The 20,657-nt window shown below is 36.0% G+C and overlaps 1 protein-coding gene across 1 annotated transcript in view; it reads left to right on the top strand.

Annotated features, from left to right (window-relative positions):
• Positions 1–20,657, top strand: part of RALGPS1 (Ral GEF with PH domain and SH3 binding motif 1) — a 702,309-nt gene that overhangs the window by 572,964 nt on the left and 108,688 nt on the right. The window contains exon 12 of the mRNA XM_051979668.1: positions 6,657–6,724. Within this exon, the coding sequence (XP_051835628.1) occupies positions 6,657–6,724 (68 nt within the window). The remainder of the gene's footprint in view (positions 1–6,656; positions 6,725–20,657) is intronic.

Here is a 20,657-nt window from a genome sequence, read left to right on the forward strand (position 1 = left end):
TATTTGAAAACTGGCTTAATACTAGCCAGTTATTATCCCTATGTTTTTGTTTTGGGGTTTGGGGGTTTTTTTGGTGGAACATAGATACTTAAGGGAGTAGGACACCTTTTTTTTTTTTTTCTGATTTCATGGAATTACATCTGTTCATTCTCTGTATCCCAATTTGGAAGGTCCTCAATCTTTCCTCTAATTAGAAATCAGTTGCCTAATTTTGTATACTATTTTCTTTTAATTAATTGGTCTTTTTGATTACTTGTTTTAAATGTATAAAAATCTATTTCCCCTGTATTCAGGGTCCAGTGACAAAGCTTAGGGGCCTGATCCCAATTTGTTGATCAATTGTCATATGTTGCTTAATAAATCAATGTGCTTGGAGAACCTTCATTTCTTCAGACTTTCACCCACTAAAAAAGGATATCAGAAATTATCTACTCCAATTATCCAGGGTCATTGTGATAAATGGTAAAGACAGAACTCAAGTACAGGTTTTCTAACTCTAACCCCAATGTCAAATTCTACTTTTTCTGTTTAACCTTTCCTCACCAGTCCATCATCTGATACAACACTACATGATAGAACTCTTCCTGAATGTTTATAAAATATTTATAGTTGATGCCCCATATTATAGTACTCAATTATGCATTGTAGGGTTTTCCAAGAGATTTTGCACAAATACTTTGTTTTCTCAACATGATCTTTGCTCTGTACTTATTATTGTATCCACTGTAGAATCAGAACAGTGGGAGTTTATAGCTAGACACTCAGGAGTGTTCAGGAGTCCTTTATTCATATTTGTTCACCATATTTTGTCACATGGGGAAATGAACTATATTCCTTCAGCAAATGAAAAGATATTATCACCTTCCCTGGGCAATCTTTAATCTTGCATAGTAGAGAGAGAGGGGTTTCAAAACTTCATTCCCAAATAAGAAATTAATCAGTTCTATTGTGTTTCTCACCACCCATCCACACTCACTCTCCCTTCCCCTGTCCGTCCCCCCCCCACTCTCAACCAGTCTGAGCCAATTCTCATCAATGACTGCTGTTTCCAACATCCCAACTCTCCAATTTCTTTCTGTAATCCATAGATAGCTACAGAGTGGAGCCCTTCTCATGGTTAGTATTCTTCCACACCCAGCTTCAGGACATATCTTCTTTGTGTCAATGACCGATCTTAACACAAAAGGATATATATAACTCAAACAAAAGTCAAATTGTGGAAAGAATTCCAGACAGTGTAAGGAAAGAGGTCCTCGGGTACTAGATCCCATATGATCATCTCAACTTAATAATCACATAATATTCATATTTTATTTTGTACTCAGCTCACTGAGAATGCAAGCTTCTTGAGAGCAGGACAATTTCATTTTTAAAGAAATGTGTATACCTAGTTCCTAGCACAATGCCTTACATATGGTAGGTGTTTAATATTTTTAATTGAATTAAAAGAGATCTAATCAGGTCACAGGTGATGCACAAGTATCCAGAGTTGGCCAATAGAGTCACAAATTAGCTACTTTTGACTGGAGTAAGAATGACAGCTAGTGATTTTAAAAAGGAAAAGGGGGGGGGCGGGAAACAGTTCCAGGTGAACTGTTTTTGAGATAGCTTTCATATTGTTCTGCTCTTTAGGTTAGCTGGTCTCTTTACTGTTCTTGACACATATTAGTACTATTATTTCCTACTCATGCTATGCTGTCCCCTCAGTTTTAAGCTAGGTAGACTCAACTCCACCTCTATTCAGTGTAAACAATTGGTGGGTGTGGTCCTAGTTCTGTCATTTGTAGGGCTCATTAGATACTCTAGTGGGTCTATTTTTCTGGTTTCTCAGTAGTCTGTATCTGAATTTATAGCCTGACTAGTAAGACTGAATCAGAATGTAGAAGAGTATACATGGCCTGGCATGCCAGTGCTAGTAGGAGCTCAGGAGAGTTGGGTTAAGTTGAATAGTCAACTTCTCCAAAATGCTACACATACTCACTTCTGCTGCAAGACTGACTTTTATTCTTGCAGTGAAACAATATGTTCTGGATCCCCTCTCAGATCAGTTGGTCAGCTAAGAGGCATTTATTAAGCATTGTGGTAAGTTCACCCATATGGAGTACAGATACTGTGTATTAAGTACAGGTAATACAAAGAAAGGTCTAAACACAATCACTGTCCTCAAGGAGCTCACATTTTGATAAGGGAGATAAAGTGCAAACTAGATACATGGAGAAAGCTTGTGTAAATGCAAAATAATCTCAGAAGAAAGTCTCAAGCACCTAGTAGTGGAAGGGGCAGAGCAGGAATTGCCTCTTGTAGAAGGTGAGGTTTGAATTCAGTCTTGAAGAAAGCTGGGAGAGTAAGGATTAGACTGACTTGAGGAGGGAGAGCAGTTCTTGCATAGACGAACAGAGTAAAGAACTAGGAGTTGACATGCCCTATGTGAGCAACAACAGGTAGGTCAGTGCAGCTAGATCACTGGGTTTGTCAGTCAGTCATTCAGTAAATATTTAGTAAGTGCCACCTGTGTTCCAGGCACATTCTCAGGGATTCCCCCTCATTTCTTGTCTTCCCCTTCTCACTGTGAAAAATTCATGGCCAGAGACATGCATTGACTGGTTAATAAGGCTTTTAAGTCTGACTCTATCTCAAAAGTTCTTAAACTTCTTTGGGTCATGAACTCTCTCAGGCAGTCTGGAAAATCTATTGGATCCATTGTCAAAATGATATTTTTAAATATATAAAATAAAATGTGTAGGATTATATACAATTTTTAAAAGTTTAGAGATTCTAAGTAAGAGAAGTCCAGGAATCTGCCAAAACCTTTCTTTCCAATCCATCAAGTCTTCCTCTAGCCTTTTGCCCTCCCTGCCTTGGATCCTGACCTCCATATTGCTTATTTCAGTCTGGTAAATTGCTCTTCACACTTAGGCTACTAGTTGTATTTGGATCTTAGGCCTTGATTTTCATGTTCTCCCTTTGAACTGAAGTAGACCTACATAAATCCTGTGAGAGGATCTCTCCTTGTTTTTTAAAGAAACCTTTGAAGTTAAAGTAAAGTAGAACTATGGGGACTGAGTGTGGATCACAATATTGTTTCTATTGTTATTTGCTTGCTTTTTTCTTATTTTTTCATTTGATTTTTCTTGTACAGCATGATAATTGGGGATAAAAATATAGAAGAACTGCATATTTACCATGTATTGGATTACTCACTGTCTCGGGGAAAAGGATGAAGAGAGGAAGTAAAGGTTGAATCACAAGGTTTTGCAAGGTTGAATGCTGAAAATGATCTATCTGCATGCATTTTGAAAATAAAAAGCTATTATTAAAAATAAATACACAAATATATAATCAAGTTACTATTCCTTTTAAATATATAATCAAGTAAATTGCTTTTTTTTTTACTTGCTTATCTTCCTTCTTCTCCTCCTCTCCCTCACCCCCAGGGATGGCTACCATTAGACCAAATATATATGTATATATGTATATGTATATATATAAAACACACATACACACACACACACACACACACACACACACACACATATATATATATATATACACACACACACATATATATATATATATACATAAAATCATTCATTACATACTTTTATTTATCAGGTTTGTCTCTAAATGCAGATAGCATTTTCCTTCATATGTCTTTTGTAGTCAGGTTGGATATTTATAGCAGGCAAAATGATTTAGTCAACTCAAAGTTGTTCTTAAAACAGTCTCGCTATTACTATTGCAATATGCTCTTGCTTCTTCTCATTTCACTTTTCATTTTAAATGCAAATCTATCCATGTTTTCCTATGATCATCAAGCTCATCGTTTCTTATAGCACAATAAGAGTTTAATAATTTAAGACTTCATAGTTTCCTTGGCTTGAAGGCTTCCCCCACCTATACAGATCCTGACTGGTCCCACAAATTAGTAAACAATCTTTGGAATTAACTTGGTCAAAAATGTAAACAGATGGTGACCAGGCCTGTCAGATCTATCACTGGATCTTAAAGTCCTTTAATCATTTGACACATATTGAGTGTCAACTATGTGTCAAGCACTGTATTGGTTACTGGAGATGCAAAACCAAAAGGAAAGCAGTCCCTACCCTCAAGAAACTTTTATTTTATTGGAAGTGATAAAACACACACAAAATACTTAAAAATAAATATCAGGTAATTTGGACCATGAGGAAGACACTAAGCAACTATAGAAATCAAGAGGTGTTTCAAGTAGCAGATGTTGCTAAAGTTGAATTTTAAAGAAAATTAGGGATTTATCATGTGGAAGTAAGGAGAAAGGGCATTCCAGGCATGAAAGATATGAAAGGTAGACAAATGAATGAAGATGGAAGATGGCAACTTGTGAATGAGAAAGAGCTAGATCAGTTTAGACAGACTTTAGAGACCATGAAGCGGAGTAATATATATAATACTAGAAAAGAAGGTTGGTGTTAAGTGGTCAGTTGGTCAGCAATTAAGCACTTACTCTGTGCCAGCCACTATCCCAAGCAGTGAAAGGATACAAAAGAAGGAAAAAGCAATTCCTGCCTTCAGGGAGTTTCCACTTTAATGGAGAAGACTGCATGGATACAACTAGATTCATACAAGATATATACATAGTGCTTGGAAGTGATTTCAGAGGGGGAAGGACTAGCAGCTGAGAGACTGGGAATGACCGAGCACAACTGCATGGGGATAGAAAGTACAGGGTTAAGTAAAGGTTTTAGAAAGTAAACCTGTATAGAGGGATAACAAGGAAGCCAGTTTGGCTGAACCATAGAATTTGGGAAGGGGAATAATGTGTAAAGTTGGAAAAATTGGTTGGGCAAAACAGAAGAGCTTAAGTTTGATCCTAGAAGCAATAGAGAATCATTTAAGTTTATTTGTAGGGAAGTAACATGTTCAGACTTGCACTTTAGGAACCCAAGTATATTAGCACCTGGAATCAAAAAGACTTGTGTTCAAATATAGCCTCATTCACTTATTAGTAGCATTAAACTAGGCAACTGACTTAACCACTGTCTGACTCAGTTTTCTCAATGGTAAAATGGGAATAATTAAAACACTTATCTCAAAGAATTGTTGTGAGAATCAAATGAGATAATATTGGTAAAGAGCTTTGTAGACCTGAAGGTGCCATATTAATGCTACCTAGTAGTAATAGTTTAACATTTATTAAATTCCCATTATGAATAAGGTATTGTGCTAGCTAGTCACTGAAAGTACAAAGACAAAATATATCGAGTAAAAATACTTTTGTTTTATATGATTGGATAATATGAAAGATGCATTTCAAGAACAATGTTAACTATTGTGCTGACCACATGTCTATGAAACCTGGACAGTAATACCAGTGCCTTGCTAGGAAACTGAACTGTTTCCATTTGAATTGTCTTAGGAACATTCTGAAGATCACCTGGCAGGTTAAGATTCCAGACACTAAGATTCTTTCTTGAACTAAACTGCCAAGCAATCTAACTCTAGGGCAGAGATCACAACTCTGTTGGACTGGCCACATTCAACAAATGCCAAAAGTATGCTTGCCAAAAAGATTATTTTGTGGAGAACTCACACAGGCCAGGTACTAATAAAGTGGTCAAAAAAAGTGATATGAGGACGCTCTCTCTCAAGAAAGTTAGAATCAATTATATGACATGGGAAGCACTGGCACAGAACTACCCAGCATGGCATGCCCTCATTGGAGAAGGTGCAAAGCAGAATTTAATTAGCTCAACAAAAATATAAGATGTGCAAAGTTAGAGAGTCCGCCTGAAATGTTCAAAGGGGCTGTTTGTGTCTGGCCTGAGGCAGAACATTTCAAGCTCATATTGATCTGATCAGCCACATCCAGACACACTGTAACTCAAGTCTAATACAGTGATGTCATTTTGGTCTTCTTTGGAAATGTTAGAACAACCACTAACCGATATTATATAATAAGCAGATATCCATAATATACAAAGAAATACATATTATGTGTTTATATGTGCATGTGTATATATGTATTTCATTTCTCTATTCCTCTGAAAGATTCCCAGTCAGTTTGAAAGGTCTCTGGGGATACCTAGTTTTAGCATCCCAATACTTCAAGGATCTGCAATTGCATCTGCAATCCTTCTTCCATTGATGCAGATCTTGACCCCTCCATTACTTAACAGATAAAATTCATGAGTGGTTGTGGCCAAAAATTCCTTATGGTGTGGCCAACCAACTCATAAGCAGGCTTCAGTAAGGGACTTTTATGATGTTTGTACAGAAGAAATCAATCAAACTTTGAGAGGAAAAATTAGTATGATGCTTGTTCAAAGGTAAGTAGACTTGCTAGGAACATTCATTTGCCCACCCTTACTTGTGAACAGACCACAAATCTTCTCTCTGGACAGAGGAGTGAACCAAAGAGATCTAGAGAAGTCTCAAATTAGAATGAGCTGCCACATAAGTAATGTGTTCTCCATGACTGAGGGCATTCAAGGGGAAGCTGAAGAACTCATTATCAAGGATATTATAGAAGCTATTCCCATTGGATTATGTACCTCCAAAATCTTAATAAGCCCTAAGTTCTTTGATCCAAGATTTCTTTCAACCATGAATTTTGCTTCCAGGTCTTTTTTGGACTTAGTAAAGCCCATATTGATCTAGCAAAAAATTCTGTTTTTCAGGTTATCTCTGAGAATTGAACCAGGAAGCTGTTCTCCCCGATTGGTGTCTTCGAAGGAGGACCTCGCAGGTATCTTAAAATTATTCTCAGTTTTATAAGTTGTGGACAAATCTAAGGAGGCCTGGCTCCATGAATATTATGTAAAATTATGCTTAATGAATATTTGAATAAATAACCAATGAAGTAGTCTAAACACAAGAGCAGAATGGCCTTGGCAACTAACTGAGAGAAAGCCAATAGCCCAGCTTCCCCAAATCCTAATCCAGTTCCTCCACATACAATCATGGCCTGATTCTAAGAGGCAGCTTTTTAATCAAATGGGTCACATTCTGAATGGAGGTAAGCAGAATGGCTTTCTTGGTGAGAGACCTGGAGGAACAGTTACAAAGATATAAGATCATCTGAAGTGTCCCTGCCCACTACCCTGGAGAAGAGAGGCACAGAACAGGACTGATTTTACAAGGGAAGCAAAGGAAAGATTGCAGAAACCCAGGTTTGTCTTTTTGAGATCAACTGTAGACATATAGAAGGGACATGGAATGTCAGGAAGTTTCTCAGGGGGCCTCACAAAGTCTTCTAATCCAGAGACACCAGTTGACTGAATCTTCATATTTGTCACTAGGGCCCCTTGACCCATGGGCTCCTTCACATTGCCTGAATATTTTCATTGAGCCACTAGCCTGAATTTGTACCAATTAAAAATTTATTTAGGCAAACAAGGATCCTTTTTTAAAATTCAAATACATATAAGAAATTTCAAAGAAGGAACAAACTGCTACCTTTACTGGAAATGAGTTATATGTTGATTTCAATCTGTTTCAAGATATTACGTTAAAAATGTAATAATTCAATTGGTAGAGATATCCCTGCTGATTAAGCTATCAGTTGGCCATGAGCCTAGGTAACCTCGAGATAAGTTGATAAATAAGAGCAGGAATTGGGGAAGTAAATCAAGAGGAGTCCATGATTTCAAACAGAGAAAATTTGTGTCAGTTTTTGACTAAGAAATGTAAGAGAAAGACATTATATTGCAAAGCTAAAAAATAAAGCCAAAAGCAATATACATAAATATACAACTTTGAGGAATATTATTAAAAATTTTTAAGCGTGGAAACTTTCTATGCTCATGAAGATTAGTTGTTGGGTCACTGAGTGGTTAAATGATATGTATAACATAATAATATTATATTAATAGAATTATATAATAAAATGATTTTATTAGTACATCAGAGGCAAGACTTAAATCCCACTTATTCTGACTACAAGATCAGACTTCCATTCACATTGCTACTCTTTTTAATAATGCTGCTATTAGCAAACTTTTACTTACATAGTGATTTAGAGTTTAAAAAGTTATTATTTTCTTCACAACATGCAAGTATTAGGTCTCTTTTTTACAGAAGAAAACTGAGACTCCATGAGTTTGAGTGATTTGCCAACTACTATGCATATTCATAGCAAGTTGGTAATAGATGAAAGGAACCAATGTTCTTTCCAGTATCAAAGAAGATTCACTGAGATTGCATTGAAGAAAAAAAAAATAAGCCTGGGTTCCAGATGGGCTAAGTAACAATAAAATCTTGGCACATATAATCAGAGATACCTGTCATAACCTAAAGGAGCTAGGGACTGTTGGGGTTACCAAAAACTATTAGGCCAGATAAGCAGCAAATCAAGAAAGCAAGTCTTAAATACTAGAAGTACTATGTCAGCCTGTTGATACAAAAACGTGCTTGGTTTTTCAGAGTATTCTTAAATTTCTGGTTCTTCTAGTGAGTACCTATTAGGAGTTATAAAAACAAAAGAAAATAAAGAGTTCTTGCTCTCAAGGAGCATGCATTCTCTTGGTAAAGACAAAATATACACATATTAAGTATACACAAAACGAATATAAGGTGAATTCAAGCAGAGGCAGTAGGAGCTGGCATTTAAGCCGAGCTTTGAAGAAGAGTAGAGATTCTAAGAGGTGAAGAAGGCAATAGAGAGTACCAAAAAGCTGCCTGTGAGTAAAAGAAAGTCTCTTCTGAGAGAAAATGCTGGAACTGGGGCCAGCATACCCAAATAAACATGTCTGAAAAACATGGCATCCAGCAAGAGGGAAGGAACTGTAGAATTCTGAGTCAATACACTGAAACCTACAGTAGGAAATCTGGCTCAGGAGAAACACTGGACTCACAGGCTAAGGCTTAAGTTAGAAGAAGGAGATTGATTAAGTATAGGAGTCTCCCTGCCAGAAGCAATACCCACTAATATTTCAATATTTTAATGAATCTATGATTTCCCTGATGCCAATATTTTTTCCCTTCAGTGATGCAGATTGCCATCTATTTATGGTACCCATCCTGTGCAGGTCCTATAGCTTTCCAAAAAGCACTGGGGCTTCATCCAACAAAGTGGATATCTTCTTTGAGTTCTAGAACCATAGCAAAGATAGCAGTGGAGCACATGTGCTACCCATCAGTTAAATCTCCTATTACATGACAGCCCATCATTTAGTTCAGATATTTTTCTCTGATGATATCCTTTGCCCCATTTCTACATAATACCTTGTATTGTGTGTGTATAGCTCTCTTCTGCCAACTATGTGCCTCTCTATTTCCCTCTGGATGAATCTCAATTTTAGTTCTCCAGACACTAGGCTTCCACAGCTGGCAGGCACACAATAGTACCAGAACATATTTTAATTTTAAAAATATGGGGCTTTGCTTCAAGAAAAAGAGGGGGGATCATCAGAAAAACATTTCAGTGTCCCAAACACAGTCCAACCTGTGTCTTCCATTTGTTCACTTCTATTCATTGGAATGTCCAGGATAAATATTTGGGAAAGGAGCATCCTTAAAATGATCACAGCATCTTCAAAAATTTGTTTTAGGGGATAAAGAGATAAGAGATTTTGCAGAGAAGTTAAAGCATTCTAAATGAAAACAATATATATTTTAATACCTGATTACTTCAGTGTAAAATTGAAAGTAGGGGAGCATAGCAAAAAAATATGTTGGAAAATATGGTTTGAAAATAAGGAATGAGAGAAATCAGACAATTGTGGTTGCCGATAAAGCTTCAGTCCTTTATATTATGAATGCTGTCTTCAAAAAAAAAAGAATCAAGAGGCACTGGGTATGGCAAATACCAAATAACACAAACAATGAAGTAGGTTATATTTAAACAGAAAGGAAATGATTTGTTATTCATGTACTATGACAGACTATAAGCTCTTTGAATGGGACTGTTTTCATTTTTCTCTTTATTTCTTCATTGCATAGAACAGAGCCTGGAACATACAATTTATTGTTGTTCAGCCATTTCCATTGTATCCAATTCTTTGTGATTTCATTTGGGATTTTCTTGGCAGAGATAATGAAGTGGTTTGCCATTTCTTGCTCTAGGGAACACAAAAAGCACTTAATAAATGCCTCTTGGGGCATTTGAACATGGGATTCATTCCTGAATCAGCTATGTGATCACCAACTTGATATGGCAAAGATTAAAATTAATACAAAATTAAAATGAAAAAAGAAATGATATGTAAGTTAAGTATTAAACAAGTTATTCATACAAAAATAGGATGTAGATTGAAGAAAGGATACCTAAGCTGATTTTAACATTCTGTATAGAGGAGTTTAAGTCAATTGCCAGAACAAGAAGACCAAAAGGGCCTAAAAACTACTTTATGTAGCAAACATTGGATCTTTTTGCCAAAGAGAGAAATATGTCATCCAAGGGCAATACTGACTTATAATATAAACTCACTTGTAAAATCTTAAAGTGAAGGATAGCAAAAGATTATGAGGAGTTTCACCTTATAAAACATTAAGAATCAATGGTAGGGAAAAAAACAGTTTAAAGAAAACTTGGCAAAAGAAATAACTAAGTAAAGTCATAATGAGGGCATTTAAGGATGAAACTGGAAGGAAAACAAATGGACAAAAGATGGAAATGATCAGTAAGGATTTTTATAACAGATTCTTTACACTTATTGAGGATAATGGAGCCACCAAATTTGGATTCTAACACCCCAGTCCTAGATGTGCTTTTTGAGTAAATGGGAATGACATTGAAGGACAAAAACTTAAAGTTTCTGAAATAGGTCAAGTATATGTCAAAAGAATTCATTGCTAGAAATGAAAGGATCTAGAAGTTACTTTTTTGAAGAATTAATGGTTCAAATCTTAAACTTTCTGAAGCAAGAGAAGAAACTAAAGATGTATAAAAGTCTTAAATTTTACTATTATGGAGGGAAAGGATGACTGAAAACATTAGTAACTACCAATCCATATATTATAAATTAAATCTTTATGGAAATAATTTATACATGCATGGAGGACTTCTTTGATTTGAAGGAAACAGGTATACTTTTGCAAACAATATTGCACAATAAACCATCTTTACCATCAAACAATTGATTCAAAGATGTTAGAGAATAAAGATCTCATTCTTTGGGATCTTCCATGGCCCCAGGGGATCCATGATGGATGATTCCCAAATCACCATTTCCTTTCTAGATGGCATCTAACATTATCATCATGTAAACCAGCCAGCAGAGAACTAAGAATGCATCATGCATCATGAATGGGATCCTGGCTCATAGACTTTTAGTGAGGAAAGAGGAAGCTCCTGAGTAAGGTTAACATTTTGCAGGGATAAGTATACTGAATACCTCTATGATCTTAGTTAAGTTTCCTAACTTTCCTGGACCTCATTTTCCTCATTTAAAAAATGAGCAAGTTAACCTAGATGACTTCTCAGGTTCTTTATAGTATAGTATAGTATAGTATAGTATAGTATAGTATAGTATAGTATAGTATAGTATAGTATAGTATAGTATAGTATAGAGGTGTTAAAAGATCACCTAGTTGTCCTTAATAAATTCAAGTCTCCTGGCCTAGATAAACATTATAGTTATAGGTTGATGGCCTCCAGATACTTCTAGCTCTAAATCTCTGGCCAGAGGTTTTCACATGGACTCTACAGCTAGAAGACTATTAAGGGACTATAGCTGCTGGACTCTTCCCTCCCTATCATGAGTTATTTGGACAGTGCAGGTCTCATGAGAAACTTTTCTGGTAATCCCAAATTTGGTTTTCTTTCTATGGAGAGTCTATCTCCAGAGTGAAAGTGGGACTCGCTAGTGTATGTCAGGGACTGCTTCTCAGCCCCAAAATTTATTTTCCTTCCAAGGAAAAGTCCAAAATTAAGTAACACTATGAGATTACTTAGTAATTAAAAAGGGGTCTGGGGAAATCTAAGAATCATCAGGAAGAGAACAGAATTGTTTATGGGCTACTATGGGTCCTTTAAGTGAGTTCTATATTTTCTGTGAAGTAAAATTGTTTATGGGTCACTGAGAACTTTACATTTTTTCTATATTTCCTTTGGGGTGAAATAAGAATAATTATGTACTGATTGTGTATATTTGTATGTGTATACACACACACACATATGTGTGTATGTATGTTTGTGGAAGATCAATAGAAAGGTAATAGATGAGGGTATATAAGTATAGATTTTGCCTTGAATGTTTGTCTAGAAGTTAGGTTTCTTTTTTCTGGATCAGTGGGGATTTACATAAAAGTTACATTTGAATAATAATAATAACTATAATTATAGCTATCATTTATTTAGTACTTGATATGTCAGGCACTATGGTAAGTACTTTATAATTATTATCTTGTTTGATTCTCACAACAACCCTGCAAAGAGGGTCCTATTATTATCTCCATTTTACAAATGAGGAAACTGAGCTAAATAGATTAAGTGACTTGCTTAGGGTCACACAATAGACATCAAAGACTGAATTTGAACTCAGGTACTCCTGACTCCACTTTATCCATTGTACTACCTAACTGCTCCAAAATGCATTCAACTGTGCTGAGACTCACAGTCTAAACTCAAAATGAGCTGAAGTTAGTAAGGAAAATTAAGGACAATAATAACAAAAAAGTTTTTTTTTAATAATTAACTAATTCAAGCATTATATCACATAGCTATAATCCTACCTGCCAAATACCAGCTAGTGAGACAGGTAACTTAAGCTCAGGAATTCTAAGCTACAATGAACTATGCAGATTGAGTGTCAATCTGAAATTCATCATCATTTGGTGAACCCTGAGAGTTCAGGTTCTACCAGCTATCTAACTAGACCAGAAAGAAAATGGAATAGGATTAAGCTCTTATGTTGATCATTGTGGGATGGATCATTGGTCCCTTTTAAGTCTACACTTCATCTGGTTGGCGTAGTCTTTTATACACACACACACACACACACACACACACACACACAAACACATATATGTATATATATACATACACATATATAAATATGTGTATGTATATATATATATAATATCAAAGATATCTCTATATATTGGTACATATACAGATATATATAGAGAGAGAGAGAGAAAATACAGACTGAGAGAAAGACAGAGAGAGAGATATTAAAGAAGGGATAGTATCAAATAGGGTAGATTGGACAATGGAAATGACAACAGAGAATGCAGTGGTTTATTAATGATTTTGCTTCTCTTTTCTCTAATAAAGAAAAATGGCATTTGAGCTAGAAATAAGAGAACATAGAATGGGAGTTGTCTAACAGAGTTGATAACAAGAAGTATTAAAAGATCACCTAGTTGTCCTTAATAAATTCAAGTCCCCTGGCCTGGATAAACTAGTAAGAGAACTTGTAGGTATGATTTCTGGCCTACAGCCTGTCTCATATGAAAGATCATTGAGAATGAAGCATGTTGTTTTGGGACTGGAATAGAGCAAATGTCCTACTTTTCAAAACAAGAAAGCGAAAACTATAGGGTTATAGGTCAGTGATCTTAACTCCTATTCCTGGGAACATTCCAGAGCAGATCATCAAAGAAATGTTTAGTGATCATCCAGAAAAGTGGTGATGCAGGGAGACATCATGATGTCAACTGGAGTAAACCCTATCAGGTTAAACTTGTTACCTTTTTTCTCTCAGAATTACTGAGCCAGTGGATCTGGTGAACTGTTTTTTAAAAATCTCATTATTCTTGTGGGAAAATAGAGAAATGTAGACTCCGACAAAAATACAATTAGATGGATTCATAATTGGATGAATGGCTATATTCAAACAGTAGTTGTTAATGGTTCAATTTTCACTTGTCAGGAAGTTTCCAGTGGAGTGCCTCAGGGATATAAGCCTTGAGCTTATCAAATTTGCAGATGGTACAAAACTCCAGCTCAGGAAGAGGTATAGTTAACACAATGTATGACAGACGGATAAAAAAAGATCTTGACAGGGTATTACATTATATTGAATCTAATAAAATGAAATTTAATAAGGACAGGTTGGATTCAAAAAGTTTGCTATGTAAGTAAAAGATGGGGGAAGCATAGTTGGACAACAGTTTATATGAATAAGATTTTAGGATTTTAGGGATTGTAATCCCCATGTGAGTTAGTAGTGTGGCATAGAACCCCCCAAAAAGCTAATTGATATTGGTCTTCATTAAGAGAGAAAGAAAAAGTTGAAAGATTCTTGTGATGTATTCTGATCTGATTAAGAAATTCTGAAGTATTGTATTCAACTCTGGATGCCACAGTTTAGCAAGGATATTGATTCTAGAAGATTCTAAAAGAAGTAGAATAGTAAAAGGTTATGAGTTCTTATCATATGAAGATTCTCAGAAAGAGCTAGGGACATTTAACCCAAAGAAAAGAAGACTTAAAAGGGACATGATAGCTATGCTCAAGGATTATCATATGAAAAACGTGATTACAACTGTTCTTTTTGACCTTATAGGGCAGAGCTAAGGACACTAGTAGAAATTTGCTAACAAAAAGGTTTCCTAACAATTATATCTATCCCCAAATGGAATTGGCTGACTTGGGAACTAATTATTGGTCCCTTGTTAAAGATCTTTAAGTAGAGGGTAAATGTTTACTTGTAAGGTTTGTTATCACGGGGATTCCTTTTGAATATGAGTTGGTCCTTTTGGACTAATCCCAATGGTCATTGGTCCCTTTCATTTCTAAAAATCTATGATTTCCCAGAAAAACTCCAGATAAGGATAAAATGGTCAGAGATAGAGAGGTCACTACTAAGATTGGACTCATCTTATGTATAAACAAAGCTTGGGGCCTAGCAGGGGTCATGGACTTCATCTTATAGGTTGAATAAGAATAAATTTATATCTGTAATGAACTTTGAGGATCATCTTCATCTAATTTTTTCTTTTGAAGATGAGAAAACTGAGGACCAATAAAAAGAAGGTCTAAAGTCACATCTTCACAATAGGTTGGGCTTCACTTCCCATATCTTCTGACTTAAAATATAATGCCCCATCTTACTTGTTATGCATCAAGAAAATAAATTATATGAGTCTTCTCTTCTTTTATATAAGAAAAAATGTCTTAGAGTTCATTATGTTGCAATCTTCCAATTTTGGGTAATTCTTATTAAATATTGATCTGAACGAGGGAAGGATATGCATTCGGAAACCATTCAAAGATGTTTCAGAGTCTGAGCACCCCTTGGTCACTGTCATCTAAGTAAAATACTTTCAGTTCTGTTCTCTTTTTTTTAACCATTCTATTATATGAATTAAGAGCAATATTATTCCTAATGATTCAAATCATTACTTCTTGACCAAATTTGATCCCAGAGCAAGGGAATAGGCTAGAAGGAGTATGCCTGAGAAGTTGGAAGTTCAGAATTAAACAATGTTTAATTCAAGTCTGTTCTATGGTCTCAGGCAAGTCATTTAATTAATACCTCTTCCTTTCTAGTAACCTGGATTCCTCCAACTGTGGTTTCCTCAGCTCTGATAGATTATTTTTTTGTTTTATTTTGCTTAGGCCAAGCCTCCATACCACTTCTTGGCCCCCTTGTGCCATATCCCAGAGTCTTCCCTTCTCTTCTAGATTCCCTTTAAGATTATATTTTCTCCATTAGACTATAAGCTCCTTGAAGTCAGGGACTGCCTTATCTACTTGTATTTCTATCCCCAGCCCTCAGCTCAGTCGCATATACATAGTAAATGCTTAATAAATGCTTTATCTATTTATCTAACAAATTTTTCTTAGCCTCAGTTCCTTCATCTGAATGAGAAAGTTAAATATGGTTCTTTCTAGTTATAAAGTTCTTAATTCTCTCATTCTAAATCCTAGTCATTATTAGCATTCCAACTCCTAGTAAGAAGCAAACAATTCTAGACCAGTTATGTTTAAAAATGACAAGAGCAGTGATTCAAATCACCTCAAGAAGTCTAAAGTTTCAATCAGTAGGAGGTAGATGACATTTTTTTTCTCTCAAGGAAAGGGCTCATTTAGAATGAGTGCTTCATATGTTGGAAAGTAAAATTCCTATCATCACCCTGACTTGGGTGAAGATATGGCTATAAGTTGATTCTGTTGCACGGTGTCCATCGCATTTGTTGTCTTCTATCTATTTGACCATTATCCCAATTCAAGCTTTCATCACCTGTCACCTAGATAACTGTAATAGCTTCCTAAATGATTTCTCCTCACCTCCATGTCTTCCCTTCTTTGATCCATCAGATTGTGACCAAATTGATGTATCTGAGCTAAAGGTATTATCATGTCATTCTCCTACTCAAGAAGTTTCAGTGGTCCCCTACTGGAGATAAATACAAGATAAAATACAAATTTATCACTTTTGCATTTGAAGCCATTCACAGTCTAACTTTGACCTATCTTTCCAGAGTGATTTTAGATTATTCTTCCACTCCTGCTCTTCATTTCAGATAAATTGGCCTATTGCTGTTTTCCATATAGAACACTCCATCTCTCATCTTCATGAATTTAAAAAGCTATTGTTCTTTATGCTTGAAATGAATATCCTCTTCATTGCTGCCTCTGAAATCTCTAGTTCTTATCAAATATAATTTCAAGTTCCACCTTCTACACAAGTCTTTTACAGATCCCCCTCAGTTGTTCTCCTTAACACATAAAATTACTATATATTTCCTTTCTATATCTATATTTCTATGTTGCTTCTTCCTAGTAAAATATAAGCTACTCAATGACAGGGATTATTTCACTTTTGTCCTTACATCTTCATTGTCCACCTAGCACAGTGCCTGGCACAGAATACATTTGTAATAAATACTTGTTGAATTAAGTAAATTTTCTAACATGGGGACCAACATCTTTCCCTCCTCATATTTTTTTCTATTTCTCTGTTTTTTTCTCTTTCCTTTCCTCCCTCCTTCCCACCTTCCTTCCTCCTTCCTTCCCTCCCTCCTTCTCCCTTTTCTTCCTTCCTTCCTTCCTTCCTTATTTATCTCCCTATCATACCCAGGCAAGAAATCCTGTGGCCTTACAAGTATGATAACATTACTGATTGCCATGGAAGCTCTGATTCACTCAGTATATGATTTGGTTTGAATCACGCTTCCTTGATGGCCCTCTAATCCCAGGAGTTCACCATATAGGTGCCAGACTTAGTGTAGACACCTGATTAACATTAGTTCTACTATAACTGTAGTGGTCTAATGGTCACGGCTTATGTAGCAGCAGAGACTACATAAGTGTGTCACTCACCCAGGTGTTGTTTTTCAGTTTTGTTCAACTCTTTTGGACTCATTTGGGATTTTCTTGGCAAAAATACTGGAGTGGCTTGTCATTTTTTTTCTCCAGTGTATTTTATAGATAGGGAAACTGAGACAAATAGGGTAAATGATTTGCTTAGGGTCACACAGATAATAAGTGTCTGAGATGAGATTTGTATTCAGAAAGATGAGTCTTCCTGATCATAGTCTCAGCACCCTATTCACTATGCCATCTAGTTGCCCCCATACTTAGACCTTGTTAAATTTCTTAAAGGACATTATCTTGATCCTCCTTTGTTCTTTGTTCTATCCTGCATCACTTTCATAACTGCTTGATTCATATTCTGCCTAAGTCTTGTTGAGGGCAAGGACTATTGACTAGTTGCTTAATTAAACCAAAATTCATTGGTATAGCTGTGTGAGCTTCAAAATTCTAACTCTAAACTAGCTTCAAAACCCCCAGAGTTAGTTTTATTATTCCCCAGGTCTATATATATAGGATGAGGTCATTACAAATCCTAGTAAGCACCACTTATAAAAACTTGTTTTCAAGATGCTTTGGCTTTTGTCTTTTTTTTTTAAAGCACTATTAATTTCTTGCCCCATTCTATGGCTACCTAAATTGGAAAATGTGAATTATGTTGAAGATTAAAAATGACATTCCCTCTCTTCCTGTTATGTTCTCCAAACATACAATAATTATGCAAGTTGGAAATCCTGGAAATTTCTTGGAGAAAGTGGCTTCTTGTCTGCATCATGTCCTGTTGCCATGGAACAGGAAACACAGGGGCTATGGCCAGCAACACTGATCGGGCAAGAGCAAAGTCAAAGTCAGTATACACGATAGTAGCAAGGAGCCCAAAGACAGAACTGGAAGGAAGTCAGATTTCAAAGACAAGAGGAAAAATGAGGAGCAAATGCCAAAATAGGATCCAGGTTGGAAAGATAAGCAGAGTTGCCAATGTAGACAAAATGCCATTGGAGGACCCAGAGTGGAGGTAAGCAGCAGAAAGACCCAGACTTGTGAGAGTTGGGAATATTCAAGGATAAAGGTAGAAGGGCAGATGCACATAGGACAATATGCAGCTTTTAAAAGTCTTTTAAAGGTGATTCTGTGCTTACCTTATTGCCATACATTTGTCCCGAGATACCTGCAGAGAATTCATGGTCTGTCTTTGGTGGAATATTAGGAATGGAATGAATTTACAAATATAGATGATTGTGGGTCTTGGGAGATCTATGTGGTGTTTTTTGAACTACTAGAGAGGACTTCATTGTTTCTGAGAGTTGAGTATTGCTTTTACCATCAATCAACCAACAAATATTTATTAAGCTCCTATGTGTTAATTATTGTGCTGGGCACTGGGGGTACAAAGACAAAAATGAGATAGACCCTGTCCTCAAGGACACATTCTATGAGAGGAAAGAACATGTATATAAATAATTATATACAAGGTAAATTTGAGGATGAGAAAAGTAACTAGTAGGTGCAAGGGAGACAGAAGAGGCTTCATGTAGAAGCAATACTTGATCAGCATTTTGAAGGAAGCAAGGAATTAAGAAGGGACGAGTGAGGAGGAAGGGCATTCCAGACATTGGGGACTGCAAGGGCAAAGGCTCGGAGATAGGAGATGGAGTATTGCACATGAGGAATAGTGAGAAGGTCAGTTCCTTGCATTGTAGCAGAGAAAAATGTATAACCCATTTGCAAAGATAAGTTGAGGCCTGTCTGTGAAGGATTTTAAAAATTAAACTTATTTGATCCTATAACTATGAACTCTTCCTTTCTATCTTTTAAAAATAGAATTAGAGGGCTGGTAGGTAGTCTAGAGTGCAGAAGACAATGGAAAATGACATAGATGTGTCGTGAAATTCAAGATAGTAGGTCATGGAACTCACAACCTGGGTTTTTAAGAAGTCAAAGCCTCTTGGGATGGAGCTGTACACCTGGACTGTTTTAGCTGGTTAGATCCAAACCCAAAAAGAAAGGGTAGCACAGAGCTAGCTCATTAGCAAGACCCAGTTCAGCTGGAGTTTGGTTAGAACAGCATATGAGAAGTGAAAAAAAGCACTGAATTTGTGAAATGGAATTATGAGACCTGAGTTTGAATTAAAGCTCTCTCATTTTATGCCCATCTACCCATGGGCACTTAATCTCCCTGGGCCTCAATTTCTTCATCTGTAAAATGAAAGAATTAGACTAGATAACCTCTAAGGTTCCTTCCAATTCTGAATCTATGGTATTATAATACTTAATCTGCACACCTGTTAATAGAGAAAATGATGATGATGATGATAATATCTAACGTTTATATTTCATTTACTTTATGCCAGGCACTGTGCTAAGCATTTCACAATTATTTCCTCATTTGGTCCTCACAAATTGGTGCCTGGGAGGTAGGTAGGTGCTATTATTATCACCCAGGCACCCAGTTGTGTGATTTATGCAGGATCACAGTTATTAAGTGTTAGAAGTTAGATTTGAATTCAGGTGTTCCTGACTGTAGGTCTATCTCTCTATCCATTATATCTCCCAACAGATGCAATTGAATAAGCAAAATCCCAAAAAATAGCTATGGATGTTGGGGGAGAGGAGAGAAATAGAACGATATATATATAGTGACATTTTTAGTTGACATATTGGTTAGTTTTGATGAATTGCTTTTTTCCCCTCTTTTTTATTCTTTGTTGCAAGAAATGACTGGCTCTCTAGGAGGAGTTGGAAGAAGGAATTATTTGAAAATAAAGATGACATAGACATAAAAACTGTCCCTAATGGTTTTTGAAAATAAAATTTAAAAACAAGCTGTAATTCACTGGAGAAAATACTTGAGCGTACAGGTGAGCAAGTAAATAAAGTCAAGAAATGGCAAGGCAGTTTAAACAATTGAAGTGCCATTGGGATGCCTTCTTATAAAGGTGAAGCTCTCCTTCCCCTTACCTTTGCCAAATGGCAATTGAGGCAATACCATCTCCCTTCCTAGGATATTTTGTAGGCTTTCGGGATTTTGGTATGACAGAATACCACTGCTGAAGTATGAGCCCAGATGTAGGGCATATTAATGAACAGAGGGTTCCCAAGTCAATTCTTTGGGCTCATTCTCTTCCATTCTACAAGATAATAAAGACAATCCAGGAATCTCTTGGAGTACAGAATGATCATTCCTCATTCGGCAGTAGTTATTAAGCATCTAATGTAGGCATAATATTGTGTTTAGCATTTGAGAAAGATAATATTTACATAAGAAGTATGCAACTCACATATAACTTACAGGCTAGTAAAGGGGGAATAAGAAAAGGACAAAGATTATTCTACAATACAGAATGCTGCATAATAAATGCATTAAAGAGTTGTAGAATAAAATACTATGAAGACTTAGGGAGAACTTCTTGATCAGGCCCTGAAATATAGGACTATTAGTTTGGCGTTATATAAAGGATGGATTGGAGGGGAAATA

Source organism: Antechinus flavipes, chromosome 2 (assembly GCF_016432865.1).
Source record: "Antechinus flavipes isolate AdamAnt ecotype Samford, QLD, Australia chromosome 2, AdamAnt_v2, whole genome shotgun sequence".
In the NCBI taxonomy this organism is placed as follows: domain Eukaryota; kingdom Metazoa; phylum Chordata; class Mammalia; order Dasyuromorphia; family Dasyuridae; genus Antechinus; species Antechinus flavipes.